The sequence below is a fragment of the Macrotis lagotis genome, chromosome 8 (assembly GCF_037893015.1).
Source record: "Macrotis lagotis isolate mMagLag1 chromosome 8, bilby.v1.9.chrom.fasta, whole genome shotgun sequence".
NCBI lineage: Eukaryota > Metazoa > Chordata > Mammalia > Peramelemorphia > Peramelidae > Macrotis > Macrotis lagotis.
Genome location: NC_133665.1, coordinates 59715115 through 59742662, shown reverse-complemented (window position 1 = coordinate 59742662; position 27548 = coordinate 59715115). Strand labels below are relative to the sequence as shown.

At 44.6% G+C, this 27548-nt stretch overlaps 1 protein-coding gene across 10 annotated transcripts in view; it reads right to left on the bottom strand.

Annotated features, from left to right (window-relative positions):
* Positions 1-27548, bottom strand: part of TRAF7 (TNF receptor associated factor 7) — a 56540-nt gene that overhangs the window by 10587 nt on the left and 18405 nt on the right. For 2 of the 10 annotated variants that reach the window (XM_074197239.1, XM_074197240.1), the window contains exons 2-13: positions 18132-18250; positions 16677-16734; positions 13759-13853; positions 9016-9132; positions 5765-5857; positions 4488-4521; positions 2558-2741; positions 2136-2270; positions 1100-1317; positions 599-672; positions 356-404; positions 87-214 (exon numbers count right to left, since the gene is read on the bottom strand). In XM_074197239.1, coding sequence (XP_074053340.1) covers positions 87-214; positions 356-404; positions 599-672; positions 1100-1317; positions 2136-2270; positions 2558-2741; positions 4488-4521; positions 5765-5857; positions 9016-9132; positions 13759-13853; positions 16677-16734; positions 18132-18212 — 1266 coding nt within the window. In that variant the 5' untranslated portion in view covers positions 18213-18250. Of the gene's footprint in view, positions 1-86; positions 215-355; positions 405-598; positions 673-1099; positions 1318-2135; positions 2271-2557; positions 2742-4487; positions 4522-5764; positions 5858-9015; positions 9133-9219; positions 9307-13758; positions 13854-16676; positions 16735-18131; positions 18251-21115; positions 21273-27548 lie in introns of those variants that run through there. The other 8 variants (XM_074197243.1, XM_074197244.1, XM_074197245.1 and 5 more) reach the window with 6 other exon arrangements.

Genomic DNA, 27548 nt, shown 5'->3' with positions numbered 1-27548 from the left:
GCCCAGAGTGGCAGGAGACCCCAGGACAATACACACCACAGCCAGGCCTGATTTTGTGCTCTGGGAATCCAGAGGTCCTGGTTTACCTTAATGGTTTTGTCTGATGATCCACTGAAAAGCAGGTCCCCCATGGAGTAGACACAGAGACACCACACTGGGCCCTGGTGGCCCACAAAGGTCCCTTTGCACTTGAAGATCTGCTGGGGATCATAGGCTGAGAAAACAAAACAAGAGCTGTGAGACTGTGGCTCAGCAGCTGGTCCCTGACCCAGGGTGCTTCCCCCAACCCACCCCCAACTTGCACAAACAGGGACTCTTGGCGAAAAGACAGATGGAGGGTGAATGCAATACTTACATCCTAGGATTCCCATATTTAAGCGGGCATTGATATGAGACAGCTCATCCTGAAAAACATGAGTAGGGAGGGTCACAATTCCTGCTCCTCTCCCCACTCTGGCATTGAGGTTCTGAGGTCTATCAGCCTAGTGCTGGAGATCCCAGTTTATCTTTTAGTCCTGTCCCAGGTTCAAGTTGCCCTGGAATTTATGCCCAGGCCTCTACAGACAATAAAGAATGACCCCTAAGATCAAAGGCTTACATTCAACATGGATGCATCCCGTCGGAACTCCATGAGGTCTTCACTCAGTTTGCTCTGGTTCTCGTCCAGCACATCTAGAGGGAAGGGGTCAGAAGGCATGGCTGGGGTTAGAGCTAAAATGGCCATTGCTTAAGATGCCTGTCTCCAGGGGGGATGGGCATCATTAGGATCATGAGGATGATGGAACCATCACTTGGGTCAGTAGGCACTGCTTGAATCAGGGCGATCCTGGTGCAGGTATTGCTGAGGTAATTTAAAATATTATTTTACCACCAAGGATGCTCAAAAATTGGAACATGTGATTTCTGTCTCTAACTTTGTGTTTGGTCCTGGGGTTGAGGAGACAAGAGACCTCCATCATTCCCCAAAGCCTCTCTGAATTCTTGGGAAACATTCCACTGGGCACTGGCTTCAGTGGGGATGAGGCTCCATTCTGCTACTAGACTTTCCCTTCTTCTGAGGGGACTGTAAGGCAGGTCAGGAAGGACTTCACACCCATACCGAATTTGAGTTCCAGGTTCTTCTCCAGCTGATCGATCTTCTCTGACAGTTTCCCGAGCATTGACCGCAGGAAGGCGATTTCTTGGTCTTTTTGTGCCAGGGCCACATGCATTTCATGGAAACGGTCATCGGTCTGTTGTAAGAACTCCTTCAGGCCTTCGAACTTACAGGTTTCTAGGTGAGTTTCATAGGTGTCTTGATTTCCTATGAATGTACAGCTAGGAAAAGAGGAAGAAGTGGCTGGGCCCAGACCCAATGTTGTCTGCAGAGAAATATTAGCAGGATGCATTTCCTCTCTACCTCGCCTCCACTTCCAGTTATCCACTAAGCCCCTCTCTTCTAGCTCTAACAGTACTCTCTCTAGAGACATGGAGGCAACATGTATTGGACATCTAGATAATGGCATTCTGAGTGCAGAGTAAAGAATGTCCTCTAAGTGGTTCCTGCCCTATTCAGGCTTCCCATGCTCCCCTTGATAGCTCTTAAAGATGTATTCTCTGTCTTGACTAGGGTCTAAACTCTGGAATTAGGGATCATAGTGGATAGTGTGCTGGACTGGGTTCAAATTCCACCAAAGTCAATTAATAGCTGTGTGAGCCTGGGCAAGTCACTTAACTCTCAATCTAAGTTTCCTCATCTGTAAAATGGGGATAAGAGTGAAATATGCTTCCAAAAAGTTGTAAGGATAAGATGAAATAGCCTAGGTAAAGTGCTTTGGAAATATTAAGTTAGTCTGAAAATGCCAGTTATTATTACTATCACTGCTATTAAGACCTATGAATCTAGACCTCCCTAGAGAGAGAGGCAGGCTTCTTTTTTTTGCAATGGCCATAGAATGAGCTCTAGAAACTTTCCACAGTCATTTCCATAAGCAGCAACTTCTTCCAGGCTCCCACCAGCTTTCCTCAGGAAACCAGAGGCCTAACCAGGACTGTTAACCCAGTCTCCTATCCCTCACCCATGTCCAGTCAAGGGGTGCCTCTGCCTGCCAACCCCCACTCTCTGAACCCAGCCCTGTCTGGCTAAGGTCACTCACCCATATTTGGAGTGAGGACACTTGATGTGCTCGCATTCTTTGAGATGTGCCTCCAGGTTCATTTTCAGCAGAGGAGGACAGCTGGGGTTGTTGGGGCATCTCACAGGTCGGTAGTCACAGCTGCCTTCGTGGTCTCTGCTCGAAGACATGGCAAGAACTTGAGCCCAGGGACTTCCCCTGGGAAAGCCTCACTTCCCTAGGCCTCAGCCCCAGGATATTAATTAGAAGCCCCTCCCGAAACTGGGCCAGCAGCTGGAACCAGAGAGGCCCAAACATAGGAACAAATGAGAGTATGCTGGCTGTAAAGCTCTTGAAGGGGCCAGGCCCACAAAGTATAAGTCCCCAAAAAGCAGAGGCTGGAGCTGTCATCGGTCTCAGCACAAGCCCCCAGGAAACAGCTGCTCCCAGGAATGTTCACTTACTTCCTGGAGCTGAGTTTGATGGTGAAGGGGCAGCCACGGGGGTCTACCTCGAAGGTGGCGGGCTTTCCGCTGCCCACGGTGCGGCAGCCATGCTTGCAGTGAATGAAGAGCTCGCCAATCTGCTCAGCCACGGCAATGTTGTTCACCACCACGGTCAGCTTGGCGTTGTCCACTGGGCACTTCTCTGAAGAAGAAGGGAAATGGGACAAATGAGCAGGGGGCTCTGTACACAAATGAAAACCAAGGATAAAAGTATTCATATGTTTTGTGGTTGTCTCTCATTCTTTTCCCCCAGTCACCATGAGGAAAGTGAAGACTCGAGTCTCTTGGATAAAGCATCCTACCCTCCAGGGAGCTGGTAGGGAAGCTAATCAGGGACAGTGGGGCTGGAGCAAGGAAAAAAGGTATCCTTGCTGGGGTCAGGCCTTCCTTCCCCCAACCTGGTCACAGTCCAGTTTGCTAATGGGCTTCAGAGAAGTAGGGAGTGGAGTGACTGCAGGGAAGACTCATTGGAAAACTTTCAGTTTCCAGGAAACTATTTTCTATCTCAAATCACCCCCCATTCTTAGCTGGAGGAGAATATGCTACAATAGAGGGCTGGACTTGGATTCAGGAAGACTTGAGTTCAAACCTTGCCTCAGATACTAGTATGATCATGAACAAGTCATTTAATGGCCTTCCAGCCTCAGTTTCCTTTTCTTCTAAAATGAGGATAATAATAACAATACCATTTATCTTACAGAGTCAAATAAGATGACATATGTAAAGTGTTTTCAAAACTTTAAAGTGCCGTATAAACACTAGCTGTGAATATTATTATTGTTGTTGTTGCTGTTGTTATTCCCCAGGTTATAAATGGGGAATCAAAAGAGGCCTCTCTTAGCTGGTGTGCCAGCACGGAGCTGGGTCTAGGTATTCTTGGAAAAAGCTAGGACTAACAGCCTCTGCCAGTCTAGCAAGGGGTGATCTAAAGACCCTTTCTGAAGGGCCTGGCTTGCCCTGGAGGACAGGTTTCCCTATCTGGAAGTGCAAGGAAATGGTATCATAAGACAAAAGAATTAGGAACCTAGAACATCCATCTTTCCAAAAAGCCTGCCTTAAAAGTCTCATTCAAACTTGGGTAAGGGGAGGGGCACAGGGCCAGCAGTCAGGCTGGGTTTCACAGAGACACTATGTCTGAGGACAGAAGGTGAGATAGAGAGGGAACAGGGGCTGTCAGGCAGGTAGTAACCAAGGGGGCTGGTGGGTTATTTGGCATCTAGGTCAAAGTTACTGAGTTGCATACTCATGACCCTGTACTGGGCTGACTTTCCTCTGCCTGACCCAAATCATAAATGATTACTCTTAACACAGAAGACCATGGAGAGATGTATTTCAGGTGAGGGCTCACAGTTCAGGTCACCTTCAGCCAAATGGAATTAAAGCCTAGGGGTTAATGGAAGTACTTGGCCATTTTTTATACTTACATTGAAATGTAGCTATTTTAACTGTGTCCCCTTGAATGACTGTCTGAAAGAGGGCAAAGGTATCCCCAAGGACATGGCAAGATATTTGATGGTCTCCTGCCTTGTCCCACAGAAGGCCTGAAGAGATGGAGAGCATGTTCTAGACCATTCTTGAGCCCCTGGTGTCTCTCTTCTTTTCATCCCCCATCCCCACTGGGAAGCTCTCAGACATCTCCGATTTGCTCTTTGGAATTTTAATCACAGCAAATCCCAAAAGTACTTTGCTGCTAATGGTGACAATTAGGCCGGAGCAGCGGCATCCATCAATAATGCCAAGCAGCTTAGAGAGGCGGCACCCTGGAATGCCCTTAAAAAGTCCTTCTCCAGGCTGTGAAGTTGGCTGCATTTTTGTATAGAGGAAAGTTAACAAACTGGCAGAGCTACAAGGAAGACTTGCAGTGTGGCGCAGAGGATCAAGTACCTACCAGACTTTAAGGCACATCTTCTACAGAATGTGTGCTGTGGAGACAATGAGAAAGTGGGCTCACAACACAACTCTCATTTGGGTCATTCTCAAAAACTGTCTGTGGAAGAGTCTGTCTGGGCCCAGCCCCCCCTTCTCCCCAGCCCAGCACCAGGGGGAACCCAGGCCAGGGGCCCTGGGAATGAGCCTGGTTCACACACAGATTCAAGCTCTGGGAACTAGAGCCCAACCCCCAAAGTGGGAAAAGCACATTGGATTTGGAGTTAGAAAAGCTGAGCTGGCATCCCAGGGATGTGACTACTGGCTATTTCTATGGCTCTGGGCAAGTTATTTAACTTTTGTTGGTTTTAGCTTCCTTTTCTGCAAACTATAGGAGTTGGATTCAGACAATATCTCTGAGATCTCTAGCCTTATGATTCTATGGCTACTTGTTCAGGTCCACATGGGGTCTGTTTCTGCCCACCTGGCCCCTGAACTACTAATAAGGAACAAGAGGCACTCAGGCAGTCTAGAGGCCTTGACCACTGTTGTTCTCAGATTAGTGGTCTGGCCTAGCCTGACAGCCCTGCTGAAGAAGTTTTCCTCTTAACCCTGTTTTAGGATGATTACCAGAGAACATTTGGGGTGATTTGTAGAAAACCCAGAATCTACTGGGAGGGGAAGTTATAGTAACAACAGAGGTGAAGCTACCTCCCAGAACTACTTCTCCCTGTGGTGTCTGGGGCCTGGAAGGTCTGTAGTCATTATTATAGTGATGCTTCATTTCAGACACAGCAGTGTGATGCAGCAAAGACAGATGAACTGGCTGTCAAAAGACCTGAGATTTCATACTGGTTCTGACCATGAACACGCTGAGTAACCCTGAGCAGGTCATATCCCTTCTCTAGGCTTCAGGTCCTCAGCTGGAAATGGAGATGGCCAAAATGACTTCAAAGGTCATTCCTAGCTCCAAATTCAATGGTGCTACCCTATTCTCCCTGCTCCTCTCCCTCCATCCCCACCCCTCCACTCCCCCTCCAGCCTAAGGTAGGTAGGCTCTGGAGCCCTCAATCCAGCTAACAAAGCCAGGCTTTCCAAATTAGCTAGCAAATCTCAGTTCAGTGAATTGCCCAGAGGCACATAGCTGCTAAGTGACTGATGTGAGATTTGAATCCATACCCATTACACCACACTACCTCTTTTACTGAGGATTAGGGGGCTGCAAACCCCAAGCAGAGAGAGAACACAGGAAGGACCCACAGTCCTGGTGCTCTGAAGCAGAGGGGGAAGGCTCCTTACCCCACAGGTCGTGATTACTGGGTCCTTGAACACACTGCAACAGAGCTGACAGCACAATTTCACTGATGGCTGCTCTGCAAAAACCAGAGGCTCCTGAAACCAAGAGGAAAAGGGAGACTGAGGGCACTGGAAGGAAAGCCAAAAGCTGCCTGTTCCAGGCAGAACCTGTCAGTGGCAAACCTCCTCTAAAGGCTGTCCTTAACATCCAGGTCAGACTAGTCACCCCCCCGAAACCAAGCTTGCATCCTTCTAGGAACCAAGAATGAGGGACTCATCAATAGTCTCAAAGACAGCCCCAATGGGACCAGTCTACTGGGCACCAAAGCTGTTGTAGCCTAGGCTGGGTAAAAAAGTATATTTGATGAGGTTACTACAGATGGTTCAGGGAGGTGAACCCATCTTGATAGATTTTGAAGTTAGTGGGTAAAGGTGGGCTGTTCAATTCACATGCTCCAAGTCAGGCCTGATCAGCTGGATCCATTTGAAAAGGGCTAAAGAAATCCTTTTGAATGGCCCATCTTTCTTAGAAGCGACAGGAGGGAAGGATGAGACACTGTCAGTGGCCAGGTGACTGTTTAAAAGGGTATGGATCTGCCTGTGTGAGCAGGTGTTTAGGGAAGAACCACTGATACCTTGTACCAAAGGTAATGTGGACAAATACAAAGAAAAAGGAAATAATTCCTGCCTTCAAGGCACTTCCATCTTAACAGTCAGTCCCTTCACCACTACTAATCCAGTAATAACCATCACCCAGCTCCAGAGTCATAGTGGGGTCACTTTCCTCTGGAAAGGATCCCTAAAGCACCCACAATGTATGGTTATGCTACAGGAGGGAGGTGGTTCATAAACCTTGGGAAAAGCATTTGGCTCTGGGGAAGGAGTCAGCTGCCTTCTCCCAAGATGGTAGGCCCCCTGCCCACACAACTTCCTCAAGGAATAAGCATCACTCCAAGGCAATTTCTAGTGAAGCAGTGAACACTACCCTGAACTCAGACACAACTCCTTGCTTTTCCCATTGACCCTAAGATGAAAGGTCCTTCATGAAACCTTTCCCTTCTCTCTCCCGCACCTTTTCAGGCCTCTTCCTTCTTATAGCTCCTCGGGGCACTCTGATTTTGCTTGGCTTTCTCCCCTTCACGTCTCATCCTCCTATGAGCCAGTAATTTGTGTGTGGTTTCTTCTCTTTAGTGGCCTGTAAGGTCTTTGAAAGTTAGGTTCTGGGTGATTTCTGGATGATGCTTCTCGGAGCTCAGTAAACTATTATGTACCTAGTGGGAGTTTTAATAAATGCCTGCTGGGGGCGGCTAGGTGACGTAGTGGATAAAGCACCGGCCTTGGAGTCAGGAGTACCTGGGTTCAAATCTGGTCTCACACAATTAATAATTACTTAGCTGTGTGGCCTTGGGCAAGCCACTAACCCCATTTGCCTTGCAAAAAATCTAAAACAAACAAACAAACAAATAAATAAATAAATAAATGCCTGCTGGAAAATAGATGCCTACCAATTGGGAACCAACTAAACTAACTGTGGTACATGACTGCAATGATATATAGCCTTGCTGCTGGAAATGAAGAAAAAAGGAAAACAGAGAAGCATGGGAAAGCTAAAGAAACTCCTGGCAGAATGAAGTAAACAGAACGAAGGAAACAATATATGCAATGACAACAACAAAGTCAAGAACATCAAAACTGAATGCAATGTGATTATAATGATCATAATAGCCTTGGAGAAGAGATAAGAAAAAGCACCTCTGTTCCTTCATTGTCCAAGTGAGATATAACATATTACATCTACTGTTAAGTCTTGGTTGGTGTTTGCTTATTTTTGCTGAGCTGTTTTAAATTTTTTTCCCCTTTTTGTTACAAGGGATGACTTATTGGGGAGAGAACAGAGCAACATATTTAGAAACTGAGCTGATGTGGAAACATGACAATAAAAACGACAAAAAAAATTTAAAAAATTGAGCTAAATTAAATCTGTTGAGTTAAGGATACTATAGAAATGGCTAAGAGAGCAGTTCTTTTCAATCCTGAGTAAAGAAGAGACCAGTCCCAGTATCATTAGAAAGAGGATACTGAGACCACAACTCTTCAGCAACAGGTGGCTCTGCAAGTCCTCTCTCTCCACATGAGAAAATGTCAGTCTAGACTCCATAAAAAGAATTCCTAGGTCTTTACAAATGTGGTCCCGAGGACACAGATGTAAAGATTGCTAAATTACAGCTAAAAAGGCAGTGGAAGTGGGCTTGGCACCTCATTTCCATTATATTCAAGTCCCATGAACAATTTTCCGCGGGGTCTTATGCCTCTCTATTGTCCTTGACAAGATGTAGCAGAATGAGCTTTAGACCAGGAGTCAGAGGACCTAGGTTGGAATCCTGTCTCTGTTACTTTATTACTAGTATTACTTAGGACAAGAAAATAAACCTCTTTGAGTCTCAGTTTCCACATCTTGTAAAAGAGGATTTGGAATCATGACTGTTGGATGCTATTCCTTCCCTGATACAGGCTCTAAGCAGTAGAAGGGACACATCTGCATTGGGCAAGCTTAGGGACAGGGCTCTGCTATTTACAATGAAGTAGAGACAGACTGAGTCTGAAAGCCCTTTGAATTCTAAGATCCTCATATAATGAGAGATATGAGCAAAGTTATCACAAATCCCAGATGCCTCAGACTAACCAGGGCATAGTGAAACAGCCTAAGATGGAAAAATGCCAAAGCCCAGAAAAATTATGAGAGAACTATGGTGTATGCAGGTCTCTGCAGTGCTATCTGCTACAGAGATGGGAATGCAGAGAGAACAATGCTATTGATTTCCTTGTTTAATATTAATTATTCTTGAAGCTGTCTGAGATATTTCTCCAATGGTCGGTGAAACATTTCACTAAACTGAGCAGGGAAAGTGCAGTATATATTCTCACAAGCAGGTTGGGAGATGGCAACATTAATTCTCACTTAAGGGCTTTTTGGAGAAAATGCCTTGTGTTTGAGGTCCCTGGTTCCTACACTGATTGGAGGTCATCCTTGAGGAAATGTATAGTCAGAAAAGCTGGCTTCTAATCTAAGTTCTGCTCCTGGACACTTGTGTGACCTTGAGCGAGTCACTTCTTTGGGCTTTATTCTCATCTGGAAAATGGAGAGGCTGAGCTAAATGACCTCTAAGGTCCCTTCCAGCCTTAATTTCTCTGACTAATTAGAAGAATGCTAGCACTCTGAGCTTCTCCTCACCCCTCACCAACCCAATACCTACTGGCTCTTCTTCCTCTTCATGCAGAGAGAATGTAGACCGTAAGGACATGCTGGATTCAGAATGCAAGGAGCGAACAGATATGGCTGAATCAGAACGACGGGGAGTGTTGATGGGGGGCTGCAAATGGAAAAGAGACAGAAAGAAAAGAATGAGCTTCAGACCCTGCCTCAGGAAATGTCCCTAGGATCTTGGGCTCTGGCTCACCGGGCAGCTGGGCAGAGACCTCTGTGTCCTCCAAGGCTCTGGAGCCGGGGGGGCGGCTCTCTCAGCTCAGAAAACAGTAAGCCGGGGCTTAGTTCAGATGTGGTTCCTGGGCCCTGCTGCATTCCAGCCTGTGGGGATCCCCAAGAAGCAGGGGATGTGAAGATGAAGCTGGATGAAGCCTCTCAAGCACCAGCACCAGTCCCACACTCAGGTCAGCCCCCCAGGCTCCGCTCCAGCCATCCCACCAGGGCCTACTTGGGGAAGCACAGAACAAGCAGACTCCCTAGAAACGGAATTATTCCCTGCAGAAAGAGAAAGCACTGGGGGCCTTTCCTACAGTTTCCTGGGGCTGACTGGTCCAGAAGCCTCAGCCCAAGAACTTGTTGTTTTACTCCCTATCTAATATCTGCCAACTTTCTTTGTGTCAATGGAGTGACTTCCTCCTATTCAAATTCAATGAGGACACTCTCGAGCTGTTTCCTGCTTCCTGCCTTTAGTGGGGCAGTCCAAAGGCCAATACAGAATTCTGCTCCCACCAGTCCTTGGGGGTGCGGAGGGGGCTGGCATGAGGCAGTTGGGCCTCGCTGGTTAGATTGGAAGAGAGGTGCCAGCATGGTCCTCAGAGTTCACTAGAAAGGCTTGTGCTACAAACCTGGACTTGAGCTCTCTATAGCCTCCAGAAGGCAGGTCAGGTCAGGCTATGAAAATCAGACAATTTGACCTAGTGGGCAACCATTTAGGGAAGGAGCAGAAAAGTTGAAACAGCAGGGAACTAAATCTACAAACACAAAGTTGTTCTTTCTGGAAAGCAAAGTGATACCTTCCCTGTAGTCCGAGAAGGGTCCATGCATGCATGTCTCTAGTGGGGAAAGGGAGGGGGCCCCAGTCTGGCCACAAACACTTCTCCGTTTTTTCTGGAAAGCTTTTCAGGCTGCTTTGAGGCTGTTAAGGTCAAGGAATTTCTAAGGATCCCATAAAAGACAGGATTCCTTCCAAGGCTGAAGGGACCTCTAGTGGCCACTCCCTCTTTAGACCTGACTGGAGCTAACCCATCCCAGGGGAACTCATAGTTCATCAATGTCTTCAGAAACAGAGGCGCTTGAACCTCCAGTGTTCACATGATCTAATTTCTTAAATTCAGAGTATAAGAAAAAACAAAACAAACCAACAAACCAAACAACAAACTAAAAACCCAAATTTCCCTGTGCTTAACTGAAATTCCTCCAGCTGCAGAACTACAAACTCATCTTTTCTCATTTATCCATGTTGGAGATGGAAATTACTGCTCCCTATTATCAGGATAACTGTAACACATCCTCCACTTGAGTGAATGTTATTATTTTTCCTGACAAAGATACACAAATTCCAATTCTATCAGCTTTCCCACTGAGCCCAGAAATGACTGTTAAGCACAGGAATATTTGAGGATCTGGTCATCACAAGCCTTAGAATACAAGCTTGGTCCAGTCACATCCCTTTCTCCCTTATTGGAAGAGGGGCAATCCCCTAGCAGGAGCTCAGAGCCCAGAAAGGAGGGAGGGAAGCTGAACTCACAATTACCTCTGCCTCTCCATCTAGTCGAATCTATCCTCTCCCTGGGCCAGCGTCAGCGCATACTACTTGGTCTTGCTGAGCTCCCTGCTCCCCTGCACTCTAATCGTTAAAAAAAATTCAGAATAACCAGTGAGAGGGCAGGAGAGGGAACTGGGTCTGGGCTGAAATGTGAGCCCTCCACTGCTCCAATGGTACGTGAGCAGAGCCAAGACAGTTTTAAGGTGCTCCCTGCATGGTCCTCATATGGAGGGCAGCCACAATCACTGTACCCCATGTGCTGCCAAATCCCACCAATGCCCTCCCACCACTTAGAAATGCTTCAAATAGCTGTTCCTTTATTTTCTTTGCATGGAAACACCACAAGAGAAATAAGAGTGGAAAGTTTAAGGAAATGAGTCAAAACATCCTAAATGGGCAATGGAAAACCAGGAGAGACCCAGAGAACAAATCCAAACCATAGAAAGAGGCCAAGTACAACTTCCAAAAAATGGAAAGGGGCCTGGCCAGTTGGCCCACAGCTCCGTCACCAGTGCTTGACTGCCCATGCCAGGGGAAACTGGGGTGGGGAGAGGAGGCCAGGGAAACACTGGTCCAAAGAGCTTCCTAGGATTAGGCTCCTGCCTGTAAAACATTCTCTACACTCTATTCAAAGGGCTTCTTCTTTGATAAAATGGGATCAGGGACTGTTTCCCCTTCTGTCTATAGATCTCAGGTACCTGCCCTGGTGCTGTTTGTTTCCTAACTTACTGGTGGATAAAGTGGTTGCCTAGAGCTTCCACAGTGAAGAAGGCTGGGAGCGGAGTAGAGCAGAACTCAGGAAGCCAGAGTGGCCATGGGGGAGGCAGTGCAATGAAGGCTCCTACTTCAAGCTTGGAGAATTGGGAATACAACACAAAGTCTTGGGGGTGGGGTGGGGGAGAGAGGCCCTGGGCCCTCAGTGAACAATCTATACTAATGACACAGCTTGAGTAGCATTGAAAAGATGCAAAACATAAAAATTTGAGGAGAAAAGGTGCCAGTCCAATAGTCAGTCAACAAGCATCTAGTTACTTCTTGGAGCCAGGCCCTATGTCATGCTAAATACTAAGGGTGCAAAAACAAGACCAAAGCAAAAACAAAAAACAAAAACACCAATGGCTAAAAATATCTCCAAACAGAAAAACTTAGGATTAAGAAAGAAAGAACCTGAGTTTGAAAGAAACTTTGCCTTCTCATGATTATTTATATTATTTATTTTTTTCCATCTACATGCAACTACATGGAGTTTTCAATAAATTGTTTTCTGGCTGGGTTTTTAGATTTACATTTTTCTCCCTCCCTCCCTCTCTTCCCTCCCCGCTTCCCCTGACAGAAAGCAATCTAATCTAGGCTTAAAATGTTTAACCATGCTAAACATTGATTCAAACTTCTGAAGAATATCTAGCTGAGGCCCTTGCCTCAAGGACAAAAGGTGAGTCTCACTGGCCTCTCAAGCCCAGATCTCCTCTAGTATATTCACTAGATACTGTTGTCAGGTTTTGGCACCCTTATCCTGATTCTGTGTTTTTTCCTTCCTTAAAAAAAAAAACAAAACAGGGCGGCTAGGTGGCACAGTGGATAGAGCATTGGCCCTGGAGTCAGGAGTACCTAAGTTCAAATCCAGCCTCAGACACTTAATAATTACCTAGCTGTGTGGCCTTGGGCAAGCCACTTAACGCCATTTGCCTTGCAAAAACTAAAAAAACAAAAACTCCAAAAAAACAAAACACCAACAAACCAATTCAACACATATTTATTAAGCACCCAATGTGAGTAAGGCACTAGCTAGGTATTGGACATAAAAAGCAAGGCCTAAACTATCCCCTAGTCCTCAAAGAGCTCACATTCTGGGGGACTGAGAAGTTGGACTAGGAATGTAACATGGTTCAGATTTTCTCATTTTGATGTGTTGCTTAAACATTATTCTCTCTCTTTCTCTCTCTCTTCCATCTTTTTACATTTGGGATCATTCGGCTGTTTGAAGCACTTGCTATAGCACCACTGTGCTTACAGAGAGCAGCTGAGAACCCCCATCCTGCTCAGCCTCAACAAAAGGACCCTCCAACTCCCAGATGGCTCAGAGCACTCAGAAATGAGGAAAGCCTTCAACTGGATAACTTTGTACTCACATGAAGAAAATGAAAAACAGAAACAGGAGTGGAAAATTCTAAAAAACAGCCCAAGATTGTCTGACTGGAAGATATCAAAAAAGTAACCATAAGGGCTTTACCAAAGCTTTCTAGACATATTGTGCCTAGTGTTTCATCTGCCTGTGCCTAGAGGCCCTGAGAATACATGGTAGATCATAGCTACAGAGCTGAAAAGGATCTTAGAAATCATCTAGTACAGTCCCTCTTCTACCAATGAGGAAATGGAGGTTCCAGGAGCATGAATGATTTCAGGGTCACAAAGGTCCAAAGTGCTCTTGCCTTGGTTTCTTCACACTCTTGCTCTTAACTGGATCACCCAAGAATGCCAAGGCTGGAGCACTCACTGGACAGGGCCTGTCCTTTTGCCCCTCTGCCAATCACTGCCTGCTCAAGACATCAGAAGCTCTTCCTACAAAGTTCCTGGCACTGGTTAAGGCAACGGTTTGGTGTCACACCCTGCCTACTCTCCATGTGTCCCAGAACCCAGATCACAGGGAAGAACAGAAGGCTCTACAGTCTTCTATCTAGTTCAGGACCCAGTTTTCAGTGGCCAAAAAAGACCCACAAACAACTTTATCTTAATGAGCTCCTGAGCTCAGATGTACACATGCACTGACTGAATTGCCTCATCCACACATGGCCTCAACTTCCTATCTTTCTTGAAACAGCATTCTTGAAGGAGAGAACCCTTCACATCCTCTGAGAAGTCAGTATAGGCCCTGCCAGCCCCAACTGCATCCTCTGGTCATACCTCCTGGGTTTACTAACTGACTGTAATAACTAGTTTACTGGAAAGACAAATAGACAGCAGACATACCATGCCATCCTCTTCATCCCTCTGGGAGTAGGTGAGTGTGCTGGAGGAGGATGGAGTCCTACGGTGTTGTTTGTATGTGCTGGTCCCGTCAGCTACTGAAACAAAAAGTGATTTTTACAGATGGAAAAGAGTTTTTATGTCTAATTTCTGAGTTTCAAAAAGGTGACTGATTTGGGTGGGGGGAATGGGGGATGGGAGATAGAGACAAACAAGAGGGGAAAAAACAGAGTATGGGTCCTTTTTCTAATGTCTTAGAGCAAGTTTGGACCCAAGCTCTGCATGAACTTTTGGAGATGAATTGAGCAATAGGTGTCACATAACATTTTCATCATAGCTTCAGTAAAACCAAAAGTATCCTTGTCAGTAAGCACCCTCAGAAAGAGCATGGAAAACATAAGTCATGTCCTTTTTCTTGGTAGGAAAATCAACTGACAGAAAGTGAAAAAAAAATTCAAACTACTTCTAGAAAGAAGCTGGGGAGGGGGGAGGGGAAGTCTTCATCTTTGGGATAAAGTGGGGCCATTGGGCTAGGAATTCCGTTAGACAGATGAATTGCCATTATCTTAACTAACCAACAGACTGTCCCTAATCCTCACTCTTCCCATAGACCAGTTTGATGACAGGTAGAGAGACAGTAATGAACCAAACTTTGTGTGTGTGTGTGTGTGTGTGTGTGTGTGTGTGTGTGTGTGTGTGTATGGGTGTCTTGTCTGTCTTGTCTAAACAACTTCAGACTTCAGCCAAAGTCAAACACATGAGAAACTGTCCCAGCCTACTTCAGATGTATTTTAGACCACCTATGGACTAACTTAGAGCTTTCCTGGTGTCACAACTCTATATCTAATAACCTAACTGGTATCTCCCAACAGTCCCTAAAGCAGTGATGGAGCTTCTTGTGGTAGTAAGAAAGGCATAGCACTTGGGACTTTGGGGGGAAAAGTCCTGGTCAGACTATGGCTGGAAACCTATGTTTAGTTCTGGGTGGCTGTATTTTAGGAAGAACACTGATAAGCTGGAAAACATCCAGGGAAAGGCAACCAGGATGGTGAAGGGCTCAAGATTGTGCCATATAAGGATTATTTGAAGAAAAAGGAAACATTCAATTTGCAGAAGAAAAGGAGAAGGGGCAGGAGGGAAGGAGTGGAGAGGGGTGGAAGTCATCGTCAAGGTTTGAGGGACTGCCATGTGAATAAGGAGTTGGGTTTTTACATTTTGGCCTCGGAAGGCAGAGTCAGGAGCAACAGGTGGAAATTACAACGGGACCACTTTAGGCTGGCTAGATGGGAAAAACCAGCTAACAATGATGCTAATATGCAAAATGTCCAAAAATGGAATGGGCTGCTTCAGAAGGCAGCAGATGCCACTGCCTGAAGGTCTCTGAGCAAGGCAAGATGACCACATACTGTGGAGATCTGTGATCAGGAGGACTAATTAGATGACCCAGAGATCTCTGAATTCAGATTCTGCACAACTGTAAAGGACTCAAAGAACAACAGAGCTAGAGCAAAGGGCAGAACCGGAGCTAGTCTGGACCTGGCTGCCCAACACCCTGCCAACGTTCTCTCCATTATGCAGGGTGGGAGAACAGTTGTACTTTCATCTGAAGTGTTCCAGAGTTAATCCCTAAGAGTGGAAAGTATGGTGTGTCTCCTTCATTTTCTTCATAGTGCCAAGTAAATAAAAGTAGGGTTGGTTTTGGCTGGGTATTTTCATGGTCCTATTAGAGCATGGTTGCTCACTCTGCAGGTGGGCCAAAGGAAAAATATTTGCCTCAAGGAACCCCCATGGGTATCTCAGGTCAGTGCCAAGATTCCCTGGGCCTTAAGGAGGCTACAGCTGAGGAAGAAAAAGGAGGAGTCAGTCCAGGGAGCTAGTTACTAGCATGACTGTTAGTGAAGCACACTTCCCTCTAGACATTAAGATGACACTTTCAGCATTACCCCAATTTGCTGAGAGTGAAAGCAGTATGTACACTGTTTGTGTGTGTATGTGTGTGTGTGTGTGTGTGTGTGTGTGTGTGTGTGTGTGTGTATGTGCGTGCACACGCCTGTGCTGTAGTAGTAGTAGTAGTACCTAGCAGAAAGAGAACAGCCACTCTCCAACTCTGCCCAGAGACATCTCCTATAACTCCATATATGTCTGTGTATATATAGTTGGAATGGAAGAGGGAGAAAAAGTCAACAAAAGAGTCAATAGTATGGCCCATTATTGTTTCTTTAAGGAGACAGTTGGGAGCTTTCCCCAAGAGATTCATACACAACACTGCCATCATGACATGGAGCTGGTCAGAAGGACAATAAGTGATAGAGCACAAAAGGGTTGTGCTGTGAGTCCAGAGCTCCTAGGTTGTCCTGAAACTTTGCCAAATTTATCTCCTCTCCTCTAGTGGTCTTTGGCTCTAGTTTGAAAATTTAATGCTATTATTGTGTTATTTAAAGTAAATAAAGGTTTATTTCCTTTTGGATCACCAACTTCACAGGGAGGGGAGTAGACTGATCCACTTGATCCACCCACTTACCCAGCAGGAGGGAGGAAGTGCCTCTCAGGATCCTAGAGGGCAAGGCCAGACTGTGGATGAGGGAGGGGAGCCCATGAGTTTACTTTGGCTTTCCAGTGTCATAGGGCCCATGTTGAGCAGGTCCCTTCATCTCTCTAGGATTCAGTTTCTTCCCCACCCCCTCCACTGCCTTCAAATAAGGAGGCTGGTTTCAAGGGTCTCCAAGGCTTTTCCCAGCTTTTCTAGTGATGACCTCAGTATCCTAAGCGCCTCCTTTCTCTTAATTTTGGCACCTGGCTGTTTTCTCCAGATAAGTTCCCAAATGGAATTCCTCTTCCCTGATCTTTCCTATCCAAGTTCCCCCCACAAAAGAACCAAAGTCTGCCTGGCAGGTAACATCTGGATCCTGACAAGAGCTCACCTTTAGTAATGGTGGTAACAGCTGAAAATGCAGGACCAAAGGTAGTTTCCATTCTGGTCTAAAGAGAGAACAGAGATGACATAATCACATTCCCTCCCTTAAGAAGATACACTGCCAGTGGCTAAGAAGAGGGATACCTATAGGCTACTAACTTAGGGCCTTTTAAAATAAACATTTATATAACATTATAAGGTTTACCAGGCACTTTACAAATAGTATCTCATTTGATCCTCACCACAACTGCAGGAGGTGAGGACTATTATTATCACCATTTTACAGATGAGAAAATTGAGGTTGGCAGAGGCTAAGTGACTTGCCTAGGGTAACACAGCTAGTAAGTGTCTGATGCCCAATTTGACTGAGGTCTTCATGACTCTGGACCCAGCATTCTACCCTCTATGAAGCCTTCTATGAATTTTTTTACGGGGTCAGGCAATTGTGTGTTCAGCACTTTAATGCACATTTCTTAGAGTAAGGAAGTAAGGTACACTTAGGATAAGATTAATCTGTAAAACTCAAAAGGCAACAAATCAATTACCTAATCAGCAAAACCTGAGAAAACAATCCCCACTTGTACCCACATCCCACACTGGCCTTGTGGATTTAAGTCCACTCGCTATTTTATAAGATAGAGAAGATGCAGTAAGTCCAGGCTGTTGGCCTCAGCCAGGGCTAACCTGGCAGGCAGACAGGGCTGCCAGTGATAGATTCCGAGTTAAGAGGTCTGGCTACTGGTGCACAGAAATCAGAAGTCAGGACGGGAAGAGGCTAGCCAGAATGTGTAAAAACATGTAGCCATCCTCTGCATCAGCATCTCCTAAACACTGTTCCATAAAATCATGGTGGTCAGGTTATTTGTTCCACCAACCAGAGCTGGGGATTTCCATGAAAATTTTAGGCTAGTGCCTTTTCCTGCTCTGATACATTATCAAATTGCAAATGAATCCAAAAATGTGTACGTGGCACTTTTTATGGTAGGGAAGTAGATTTAATTCCCACTTTTTTTGCTTCAAAATTTCCCAGATCCCTATTCATTCCAACAATATTGCATAACCACAGTTCTCCTAAGAGGATTTATAGGTTCGATGACTAGATCTCAAGCCTGTAAAATGTTCTGTGGTCAGTTTAGTTAGAGAAGCCTTGGTTTCTGTAGTCTAACCACAGGAGAAGTCAGAAAGGCTGGCTGTTCTCACCAAAGTGTATGTAAAGCCCTCTGAATGTCTTTGATATTTATTGGGAGCAGTTCTCTCCCTCCCTGGTTTTTCCTCTCATATCTAGTTAGTCATTTGCACTAGCAGGATCTTGGCTCCAGAACTGATTCCTCCAAAGGCCCCTTGCCTATGACAGGTCATGGTGGTAAGGTCTGGATAGGCATCCAAGGACCAAGATGACTCTTCAGTGAAAACACTGAGAGTATATTTGGGCTTTCAGAGGAGTGCCTGCTCTCCCCCTTACCCCGTTTGTGCTGTCCGAGGGAGGGAGGTTTGCTGGGCCACCAGAGAAACGATTATATCGTGCACTCTTGCTTGAGCTCATAATCTAGAGCAGCATTTGGTATCCACGGGCAGCTTTCTCTGTGGGGAGGGGAGAAAAAAGCAAGGTTTCTTAAAAGAGCACAAGCAGACTCCTAAGTTTTGGCCAGCATGTCACCAACCCAATCCCCACTTCAGTTTGAGTCTGAGCGTTTACAGTGTTAGTGCCTGTGAGCACCAAGGGGAGGCTGGGTAGCATTTGGTCTGAACTTGCATCAGGCTAAAGGTCTTCCTTTCCCATCACCCTCAGACAGCCAATCCCAGTCCAAAGGTCTCACTTCCTGACTCTTGATCTGGTGTCTGCGACTCAGGATTAAGCCACTTCCTTCCCTCTTCTCTGAATGTAGCCTCTCAGCAATGCAGAGGAAGTGATGGGGGGTAAGCAAAAGAGGAGGTGTGGAAGAGGAGGAGAGAAGAGTCATCATGTGCTCAGGCTGGGCAGGGAGACTTCCCTCTTGTTGCCCACAATAGCTATTTCACATTCTGCAGATGGCACTTCTCTCCAAGCTAAGCCCAAGGACCTGCCTCTTGTCACTAACTTTAAAAGGCCAGGGGGCCTTACCCTCTAGGAGAGGCCCAGAAGGCAGGCAGATGCTGTAGAATCCCACAGGAGTAATGATGGAGTCCCTGTTGTGACATGTCACAGTGTAGCATAACCCCCCCACTAAATTTGGAAGCAAGAGATGTGTGTGTGTTCTAGTCCTATCTCAACCATTTACTAGCCATGCTGTCAATCTCAGAGAGGTTTAAACTTTCTTAAAGTCACACAATTAGCTTTGTTATCTTGGATGGTGACCTAAATGTTTATATATCTTGTATATACCTAGTTATTTACAGGGTCTCTCTCATGAGATTGTGAGCTCCTGAAAGGCAGAGACTGTTCTGGTTTTTCCTTGTATTTCAACATCTAGTATAGTGCCAGGTCCAGGTCAAATGTGGACAGGGCTTTCTGGGTCATGAATGCTTTTCCCAGTTCATTTTCTCATAAAACCCCTGGTAAGGTGTGTAGGTCAGATTACTAGCCCATTGTCCTTGTGAGGTACCCAGATTAGTAAAGTCATTTAGCCTAGTTAAAAGGCAGAGACTAGACTAGACTAGAACTCAAGGCTCTTGATATCCATGTCACCACATCCTGGTCATCATGCTTGTAAAAGTATGAGAATATATGATTATTAATACTGGTGCCTTCGCTGAAACATAAACACACACACACACACACACACACACACACACACACACACACACAAATGGTCAAGTAAACTCAGATTTGCAAGAGGCAGGGAGTGCACAAGGAGGTTGAGGATATGTGAAAGGGAAACTACTCAGGAGGAGGTAGGGAGATCACCACTCTCTCCATCTGTTTAGCTTTAGACTTTGCAACCTCCTTACCAAAGGGTAGCCTGGTCAGTATCTGTTCCAGAATAGGAGAAGCTGGTCCAGAGGAGGAATAGAAAGGGGCAGAAGAGAGAAAATCTAGTTAGCCTTACAGATAACGGGATCTCATTTCTGGTGCTGGATATTCTCAGAAAGAAGACAAAGGAGGAGACAAATGGGGAGGGCAGGGAATCCGACCTATCTCAGAGTAGAGAACAAAAATAAAAAGAAGTCAGATATAGGTAGTGGGGGAAACAGATATGACCGTGCTGCCCAATTTACTTTCCTCTACCTTTACCATCCCTCTCCCTCATTATACCTAAAATCTCCTAGCCTCTGCCCATCTCTTTCCTCTGAGCAGTGACTGAAGTCTGACAGGAACAGGCAGGACAGTTACTTTAGCCCCAATCTTATCCCCTCTGTCAAACCTCATTTGTTAAGGTTGCTACAACAAGAAACTAGCAGGACCAGGAGTAGCCATGAACTATGTACAGGAGATTCAGGGATTGGAGGGTGGAACTCTCCTAGTGCAGAGACAAGTCTATCAGAGCAAGTGTTGATTCTGGGGACCACTGAGGCAGAAAACTTCACAATCTCCCTACCCAAGAACTCTGTTGCCTAAATTGTTGGATGAGGCGACCGTGTGGCTGTGTTTTTTAGATTGGAAAAAATAAGATTAGATGAGAGGATAAGATTCCATACAAGTTTTGGTTAGAAAGCCCTAGTGATGGAAACAGGGCTGGCTCAAGAGGCCACACTAAGACATGGCTGAACTGTTTGGGTAAGGCACTCTTTTCCCTCTCTTGGGACCATGTGTGAGGCCTAGGCTCAGAAGTCAAAGATGAATGTGGTTCCATTACTTGGAGTCCATCCAAAAGCAAAGGCAGCAAAAAGAGAGAAAAATATTGCCCAATATGGACCAGTTCCTTAAAAAACAACATATTAAGAGTTTTGTTATTAATTCTAAAATAACAACTACAAATTCACATGAAGGATAATGCAAATAGGACACAATCAACATTTGATGGGCTGTCTCTCTCCTTTAATAATAATTAGCAATAATGTCACATTTCTATGTAGTACATTATAGTTTACAGAACATTTTCTTCACAATCCTGTGAGCTAATTACAGCTAGCATTAATATTCCCATTGACACTTGAAGAAACAAAATCAGAGACATGGAATGATTTGCCCAATATCACACAGCCAATTATTAGTGGTTGGGCTTGAACTGGAACTCAGGTCTTCTGAGTTCGAGATCCAGAGGTTTTTTTTTTTTTGCAAGGCAATGGGGTTAAGTGGCTTGCCCAAGGCCACACAGCTAGGTAATTATTAAGTGTCTGAGGCCGCATTTGAATTCAGGTCCTCCTGACTCCAGGGCTGGTGTTCTTATCCACTGAGCCACCTAGCTGCCCTGGTCCAGAGTTTTTGATAGCCCACCATTCTGTTCACAAGTCCAATCTCTCATGTCTTTTTGAATTCTACTATACAGATGTCATTCTAAAAACAATTGCTTAAATCTTTGGGCTTACCATGGAATCTGAAAGCTGGAAGGACTTTTGAGGCCATCTAGTCTCATGCTTGATCAAGAATCTTCTTAGTGTAATCAACATCATTTGGCCTTTGTTTGAAGACTTCCAGAAAAAGGGAACCCACTCCCTTCGCAGGCCATTCCACTTTCGAAGAGTTCTATGAGTTAGGAAATATTTTCTGATGCTAGTATAAGGTCTGATTAATCTTCCATTCAAAGGCCCACCTCAGCTGATTGGGGACATTTATAGAATACCTCACTCTAAAATTCTAAAACTGACCAAGGCACCAGACCTTCACCAGTCCATCTCACCATCTGCCTGTCATCTTCCAGAACAAAACTCTCCTAGTCACCACTTCCCCCATTAGAATGGAAGTTCCTTGAGGGTAAGATCTATCTTTTTTAAAAACTATGTGTATCCTCAACACTTGCCTGGCATATAGGAAATGTTTAGTAAATGCTTTTTCATTCATTCACCTTAAAACCTCCAAGACTCAAGCACAGGGCCAGTTCTTATACAGGTGCTTAAGAATGGTGTGTTAAATTAAATTGAACATTTACTTCATTAACTAGGATTTCTGATTCAAGGTCAAATGCTCAGGTTTGGTCCCACCCTGGCCAACAAACCTAGGTGGCATCAACACCTCATGCACCCCATTCTGCAACATGCTACATCTTTTTTCTTCTGACTCTGCTAGGGAACCTTGGTCCTGTTGCCTCTTAGTTCAACATGTGTGAGCAATGTTTGGTATAACAGGAAGAGCAGCTGACATGGAGTTAGCAGCAGGCCTAGGTCTGAATACTGCTTCTGTGACTGAGCAAACTACTTCCACTCTCTGAACCTCAGTTTTCTCATTTGTAAAAGAGGGTTCATATCTACTCCCCAGGGCTGCTATAAGGATCAAAGAGGACAGCACACCTAAAGTACTTTGTAAATCTTTATAAATGTAATCTCTCATTATTATACAATCTGTTCAAGTTACTAGGCCACAGGACTGTGAGAAAAATTAGTCTAGGTTAAAAAAAAATAAGCTGAGGGCTAGTAAAAGATTTAAATAAACAAGGAGAAACAAGCCAGGGCACCCAATGCTGCTCCTAAGTACTCTTTTTATTTTTATTTTTTTAGGTTTTTGCAAGGTAAATGGGGTTAAGTGGCTTGCCTAAGGTCACACAGCTAGGTAATTATTAAGTGTCTGATGACAGATTTGAACTCAGGTACTCCTAGCTCCACTGCACCACCTAGCCAACCCCTCCTAAGTACTCTTGAGTGTTGTCTTCTTGCCTTGTTTCCATGTATAGTGGTGAAACCCCAAACCTAGGCTAGAGGGGCATGCCCCAAGCAAGGGTTGAGAGCTTAAATCTTACACCTTCCACATTTGAATTGTGGCTTCTGTATTAATATCCATTTAAACTTTCCCTTTTAAATAGATCATCTGACAAAAATTTCTATACCAGAGAGATCTGAATTTTTAGGCACTGATAATATTCTGTGGTGATGTGACTTTGGTCAAATTGATGGGGAAGGTGAGGGAGAGAGCCATTATGCAAATGATCCGTACTGATGTAGTTCTGTATTACAATAATATGTCCCTTGCAGGATCCAGAGGCTCACATGAGCATGAGAGGCTTATGCTTTTGAAGTGGCATAAGGTAGATGGAAAAAGAAAAAATATATATGGGACTGTTAGTACATCCATAACTTAGTTTTGGTCAATACTAGGGATTTAGGAATGAATTTAGGAGCACAGGTTGAGAGTCGGGAAAACAAGTTAATTTGGGATGAGCAAATACATAGTAAAGACAATGGTGATCAGGATTAGAAGAGTTTGATATGGGCCTAGTCCAAAGGCCTAAAGCCCCAAAGTCCAGTTGGAAGAGGTCATTTCTGATATAGTGGCAAGGTTTGGACTTGGTATTAGAAAGCCTGAATTCAGATCCTAGACTCACTATTTGCTAGTTTGGGTAAGATATTCTATTTCTCTGGAAAAAGGAAAATTTTGAATCAGTTGATATAAACCCTTTACAGTTCTGTAATTCTCTTAAGCTTGTGAGAGGGAAGAACAAGATAGAAGGTCCAGCATGGAGATCTTCAGCAAGAAGCAAGGTAAGGTAAGACAAGAGGAAGAGTAGTTTCTGGATAGGGTCAGAGCATAGAGATGCCTCCAGGGAGGGAGGTGGTGGCACAAGACTGGGACCCAAGGGGATGTTTTCCCCTTTTTCTGCTGGGAGTGATGAATGAGTAGAATAGGCCTCCCCAGGCCATGGTCAATGGGTTAAACTGAATTTCCCCTTGCCTCAATTGTGTTCTCTCTGGCATTATTGCTGTTCAGTTGTTTGATTTGTGTCACACAAGTAGTTAAGTGTCTGAGACCAGTTTTGAACTCAGGAAGATGAGTTTTCCTGGCTTCATGTCTGATACTCTATCTACTGGGTCAAATACCTTGAAACCAATTCTACAAACTGGATCTTTTGTCTGGTCCTTGTCTTTGAAAACATTCACAGATTCCAGGGCTATGAGGGACCTTATCATCTGGTCCAGCCCTTTGGTTTACAGGTAAGCAGCAGTGGGGGGGGGGGGGTGTTAAACATTCTCAGAGCTACAGGAAAAGCCAGTTATAGAAGGAAAGTCTCTTCCATGGACAATCCTTTGTGCAACCAAATCCAGGGGAGTAGAACTAGAAATGAGATACTATCAAAGCCCAGGTCAAGAAAAAAGACAGGAAGGAACTAAGGAGACCAGACTATGTTTTTTCATTGGTGCTAAGACCATGAAAAGTTTTGTAAATTGTAAACTATTGCCATTTTGATCCATCATTGTGCCTTCTCCCCCAGTGAAGACCTCCCTGTGGTGTCTTCTGGTAAATCTTTAAAATAGCTAAGCATATTTATTTGTGTTATTACTGGGGAATACAAAGGAGTGGGTTATAGCTAGCTAGCCCTGAAGCCAGGAAGAGCTGAGATCCAGTCTCATCTCTGGGTGAGTCTGGGCATGTCACTAAGCCTCCCAGATTAAATGCAACTGGGAAATGTTCAATAAAATAAGTTTTAAAAAACAACATGGATAATGTTAATTTGTGGTTTTCTTTGTCAATAAGTGACCCAATGGGAACAGTTTCTACTTGAGTTTGACCCCAATAGAGAACTAGGCAATTCTTACAGAAAAGATGCTGACCTGCACCGGGAGAAGAAACTGCTTTCTATGGAGGTTCTCTATACTTGAAATCACAGGATCAGTGCTCATACCTCCTAGAGGTTTAAGGGAAAAAGCAGAGGCAGAGAAAATTGTAGGAGTTGTAAGACTTCTTCCTACCAGGTGATTTGGGGTTTAAGGAGCTTCAATAAGTAAAGACTTAGAGCTGCTTGCAGCAAAAAAAAGAAACAGGAGGTATGAGGAGCAGAAGTCTTTGTATCTTCATGACACAGACATATTATAGAAAGTACTATTAAAAGGTATCTCTTACATCCCTGACCTGAGCATGCAGCTAGTGAACCCTAGTGGCAGCTCTACTGGGCCACAGAAAACTCCTAGGAATTAGGTAGAATAGAGAGGGCTTGGGAATCGGTGGACCTGAGCAAATTCAAATAACACCTTGATAATTATGTGGCAAATCACTTAACTGTTTCCACCTCAGTTTCCAAATCTGTAAAATAGAGATAATAGTACCTACTTTATAGAGTTGTAAAGATAAAACTGAGGTAATATATGTAAACCTTAAAGCACTACATAAATTCTCTCATCCTCATTATTATTAACAGGTTCCTCGCAACACCTAAAGTTCTCATGCTCTGAGCATCCATCATTGCTCAGTCTGTGTCCAGGGCCATCCATACTCTTCAGAGCTATCTCTCACCCGTCTCCATATCTTGTCTAACCAGAAACTCTAAGACCATCAGAACCAGGAAGACCTAGTGATGCCCACCAATCTTTCGATTATTAGAAGTTCAGCCTATCTTGTGTCCAGGTCAGGGTGCCATGGTCCTTTCAGTGACAGAAGTAGCTCTGCTTATAAGGCCATCAGAGAGAAGCTAATGAGACAGGGGATGGGGGGTGGGGTGGGGAAGAGTGTGAGTGGAACTACCCCAGCCCTACACAAGTGGAAGACTTTTAGAGGCTGGAATTTTTCTCAGGCTGGTGGGGAATGATGGTGGGAGGAGAGGGAGGGTTGATGTCATCAGCCTGGCAAGGAGACCAGCAGTAATTCCTCCCTGGGATTAGAGGAAAAAGCTGACAATTCCATAAACCAATGGGATTGAAAAGTATTGTTCCCTTCTGACATAAACTATCAAGGGATAAGAATGTCTTGGGTTAAATAGCCTTTGTAGCTGATTCTGCTTGACCCCCTCACCCCTACCTCATATCTGCCTTCAAACACTGCTTCCTTCTCTGATGAGACCCTTTCCGGGTATAGAGCCTTTGGCCCAGAGCCCAAGCTAAGCAACCATAGTCATCTGGTTCTTGGGCACTGCAAAACCTAAGCCGATTGGCTATACCAACATGGAAACTGAATGTCTTAAAGGAAAAGATTATTGAATGTTTGTCTTTATTTCCCAAGAGCCTTGTATTTAGTTAACTGAGTGCCCGGGGTCAGATTCAGGGCTTCAGTTCTGATGATAAGCAGTGCTCTTTTCACTAACTCATTATATGATCTTGGGCAAGTCCCTGTATCCATCTGGGCTTTAGTTTCCTCATCAGTAAAAAGAGGGGATCAGATTACATGATTCCTGACTTACTTCCTAGTTCTGACATGCCAAGGTTCCTAGCACTACATAATAACATAGCAAGATCAAATACACAATACAGTTTTGTGTCTTAAGGAAGTGTGTGAGAGAGAGAGTGCAAGAGAGATAGCAGTGTATGTCCTTTTCATGTATTGGTGACAGGAGGTCCTTGAGGGTAGGGACTACAATGTTCCAGAAATGAAGCTGACTGAGTCAGTATGAGGAAGACTGAAAGAAAGGTTGAAAGAAATCCCAGCTGTTACAGATCTATCACTTTCAGTAGGAAATCTAAGAGGAGTCATGAGGTAAATATCCAAAGTTTCTTATAGATATGAGTCTTGATTTGAAGGTATGAAGGTGAAGATGACACTATTAGGGGGTCTATAATCTCCATAATAATGTAAGAACACCAGCACTTTTGTCCAGATTTTAAAAATCTTTGTACAGATTTTAAGGTAAAGAAACAGAACCTGTGAAAGTGACTGATCCAAAGTATTCAATAAAATTGGAACGCAAAATCACATCTCTGAATTCTAATTTAGACTGGAATGGGACCAAATCGAAGGTATTGATAGAATACAGCTTTATCTTTCTACCTAACACCTCACTCCATCCAAGTTGGCCTCTTGACTGTTCCCTAAACATACCTGAATCTGACCCCCAGCACTCAGTTAACTAAATACAAGGCCTTTGGGAAATATAATCCTGTCTCTGCACCTATACTAGTAGAATTCTCCCCGGAATGCTGGTTCCCTCCCCTCCTCAATCAATATCATTTATCACTTAAGGCCCAACTCCTCCAGGAAGTTTTTGAAGTCACAGTGAGCTCTCCCTCCTCTGAACAACTGGCTTGGAATCTCTTACATTCATTTGATCCTTGCCATATCTTGCCTGATAATAGTTGTTCACCTTTTTATATGTCTAATTCCTTATTTAATTTGTCAGCTCTGTGAAGACAGGGTCCAAGTGTTTGCTTTTCTACATGGTCACAGATCATTCATCTAGAGATGGAAGAGATTTCAAAGACTATATAATTTACAGGTCAGATCCAGGGCAGTGAAGTAGCTTGCCAAGGTCAGAGTTTCAGAGAAAGAATTTGAACCTAGGTCATCCTCTGATACCATAGCCAGTGTTCTTTCCATTGTACCAGAGATTGATCATTTAAGCAAATAGATTAATATTCAGCATACAGAAAATGGTGATTGATTGATCAGTTGAAATATCCTTAAACTATTCAGTCTCAAGTGGGCAGAGAGGTAAAGGTGTTATGGGCTGAGTATTAAGTGCTACAGCTCCTCACAGATTGTTGGAATAGTACAATGCTATATAGGCAGAAGAGCTTGTAGGAGAATAAGTGTGCACAAGGGGAAGAGCCACCCAAAATGAAGGAAATGCACATGGGGCAGGCCTGCAGACTTTTTAAATATTCTGGAATGAAAAGATACTGGAGGCAGGGCTCCAAGACAATACACCTCCCCATCCCCCACCCCCTGTATGGTTCATTCCTAGGGCAAGTAGGAAAGATGAGAACCTTCTCTTCTAACCAGAATGGCTATATGATTGTATGACCCATTCCAATCCAAAGTATTACTTCAATCTGAAGTTGATGGAATAGATGAACTATAGCCCTGGGTACCAAGCTCTCTATATAACTGGCATTCAGATCATTAACTCTCTCTTTGGATCTTAGCTTTTTCCACTTACAAAATGGGAAG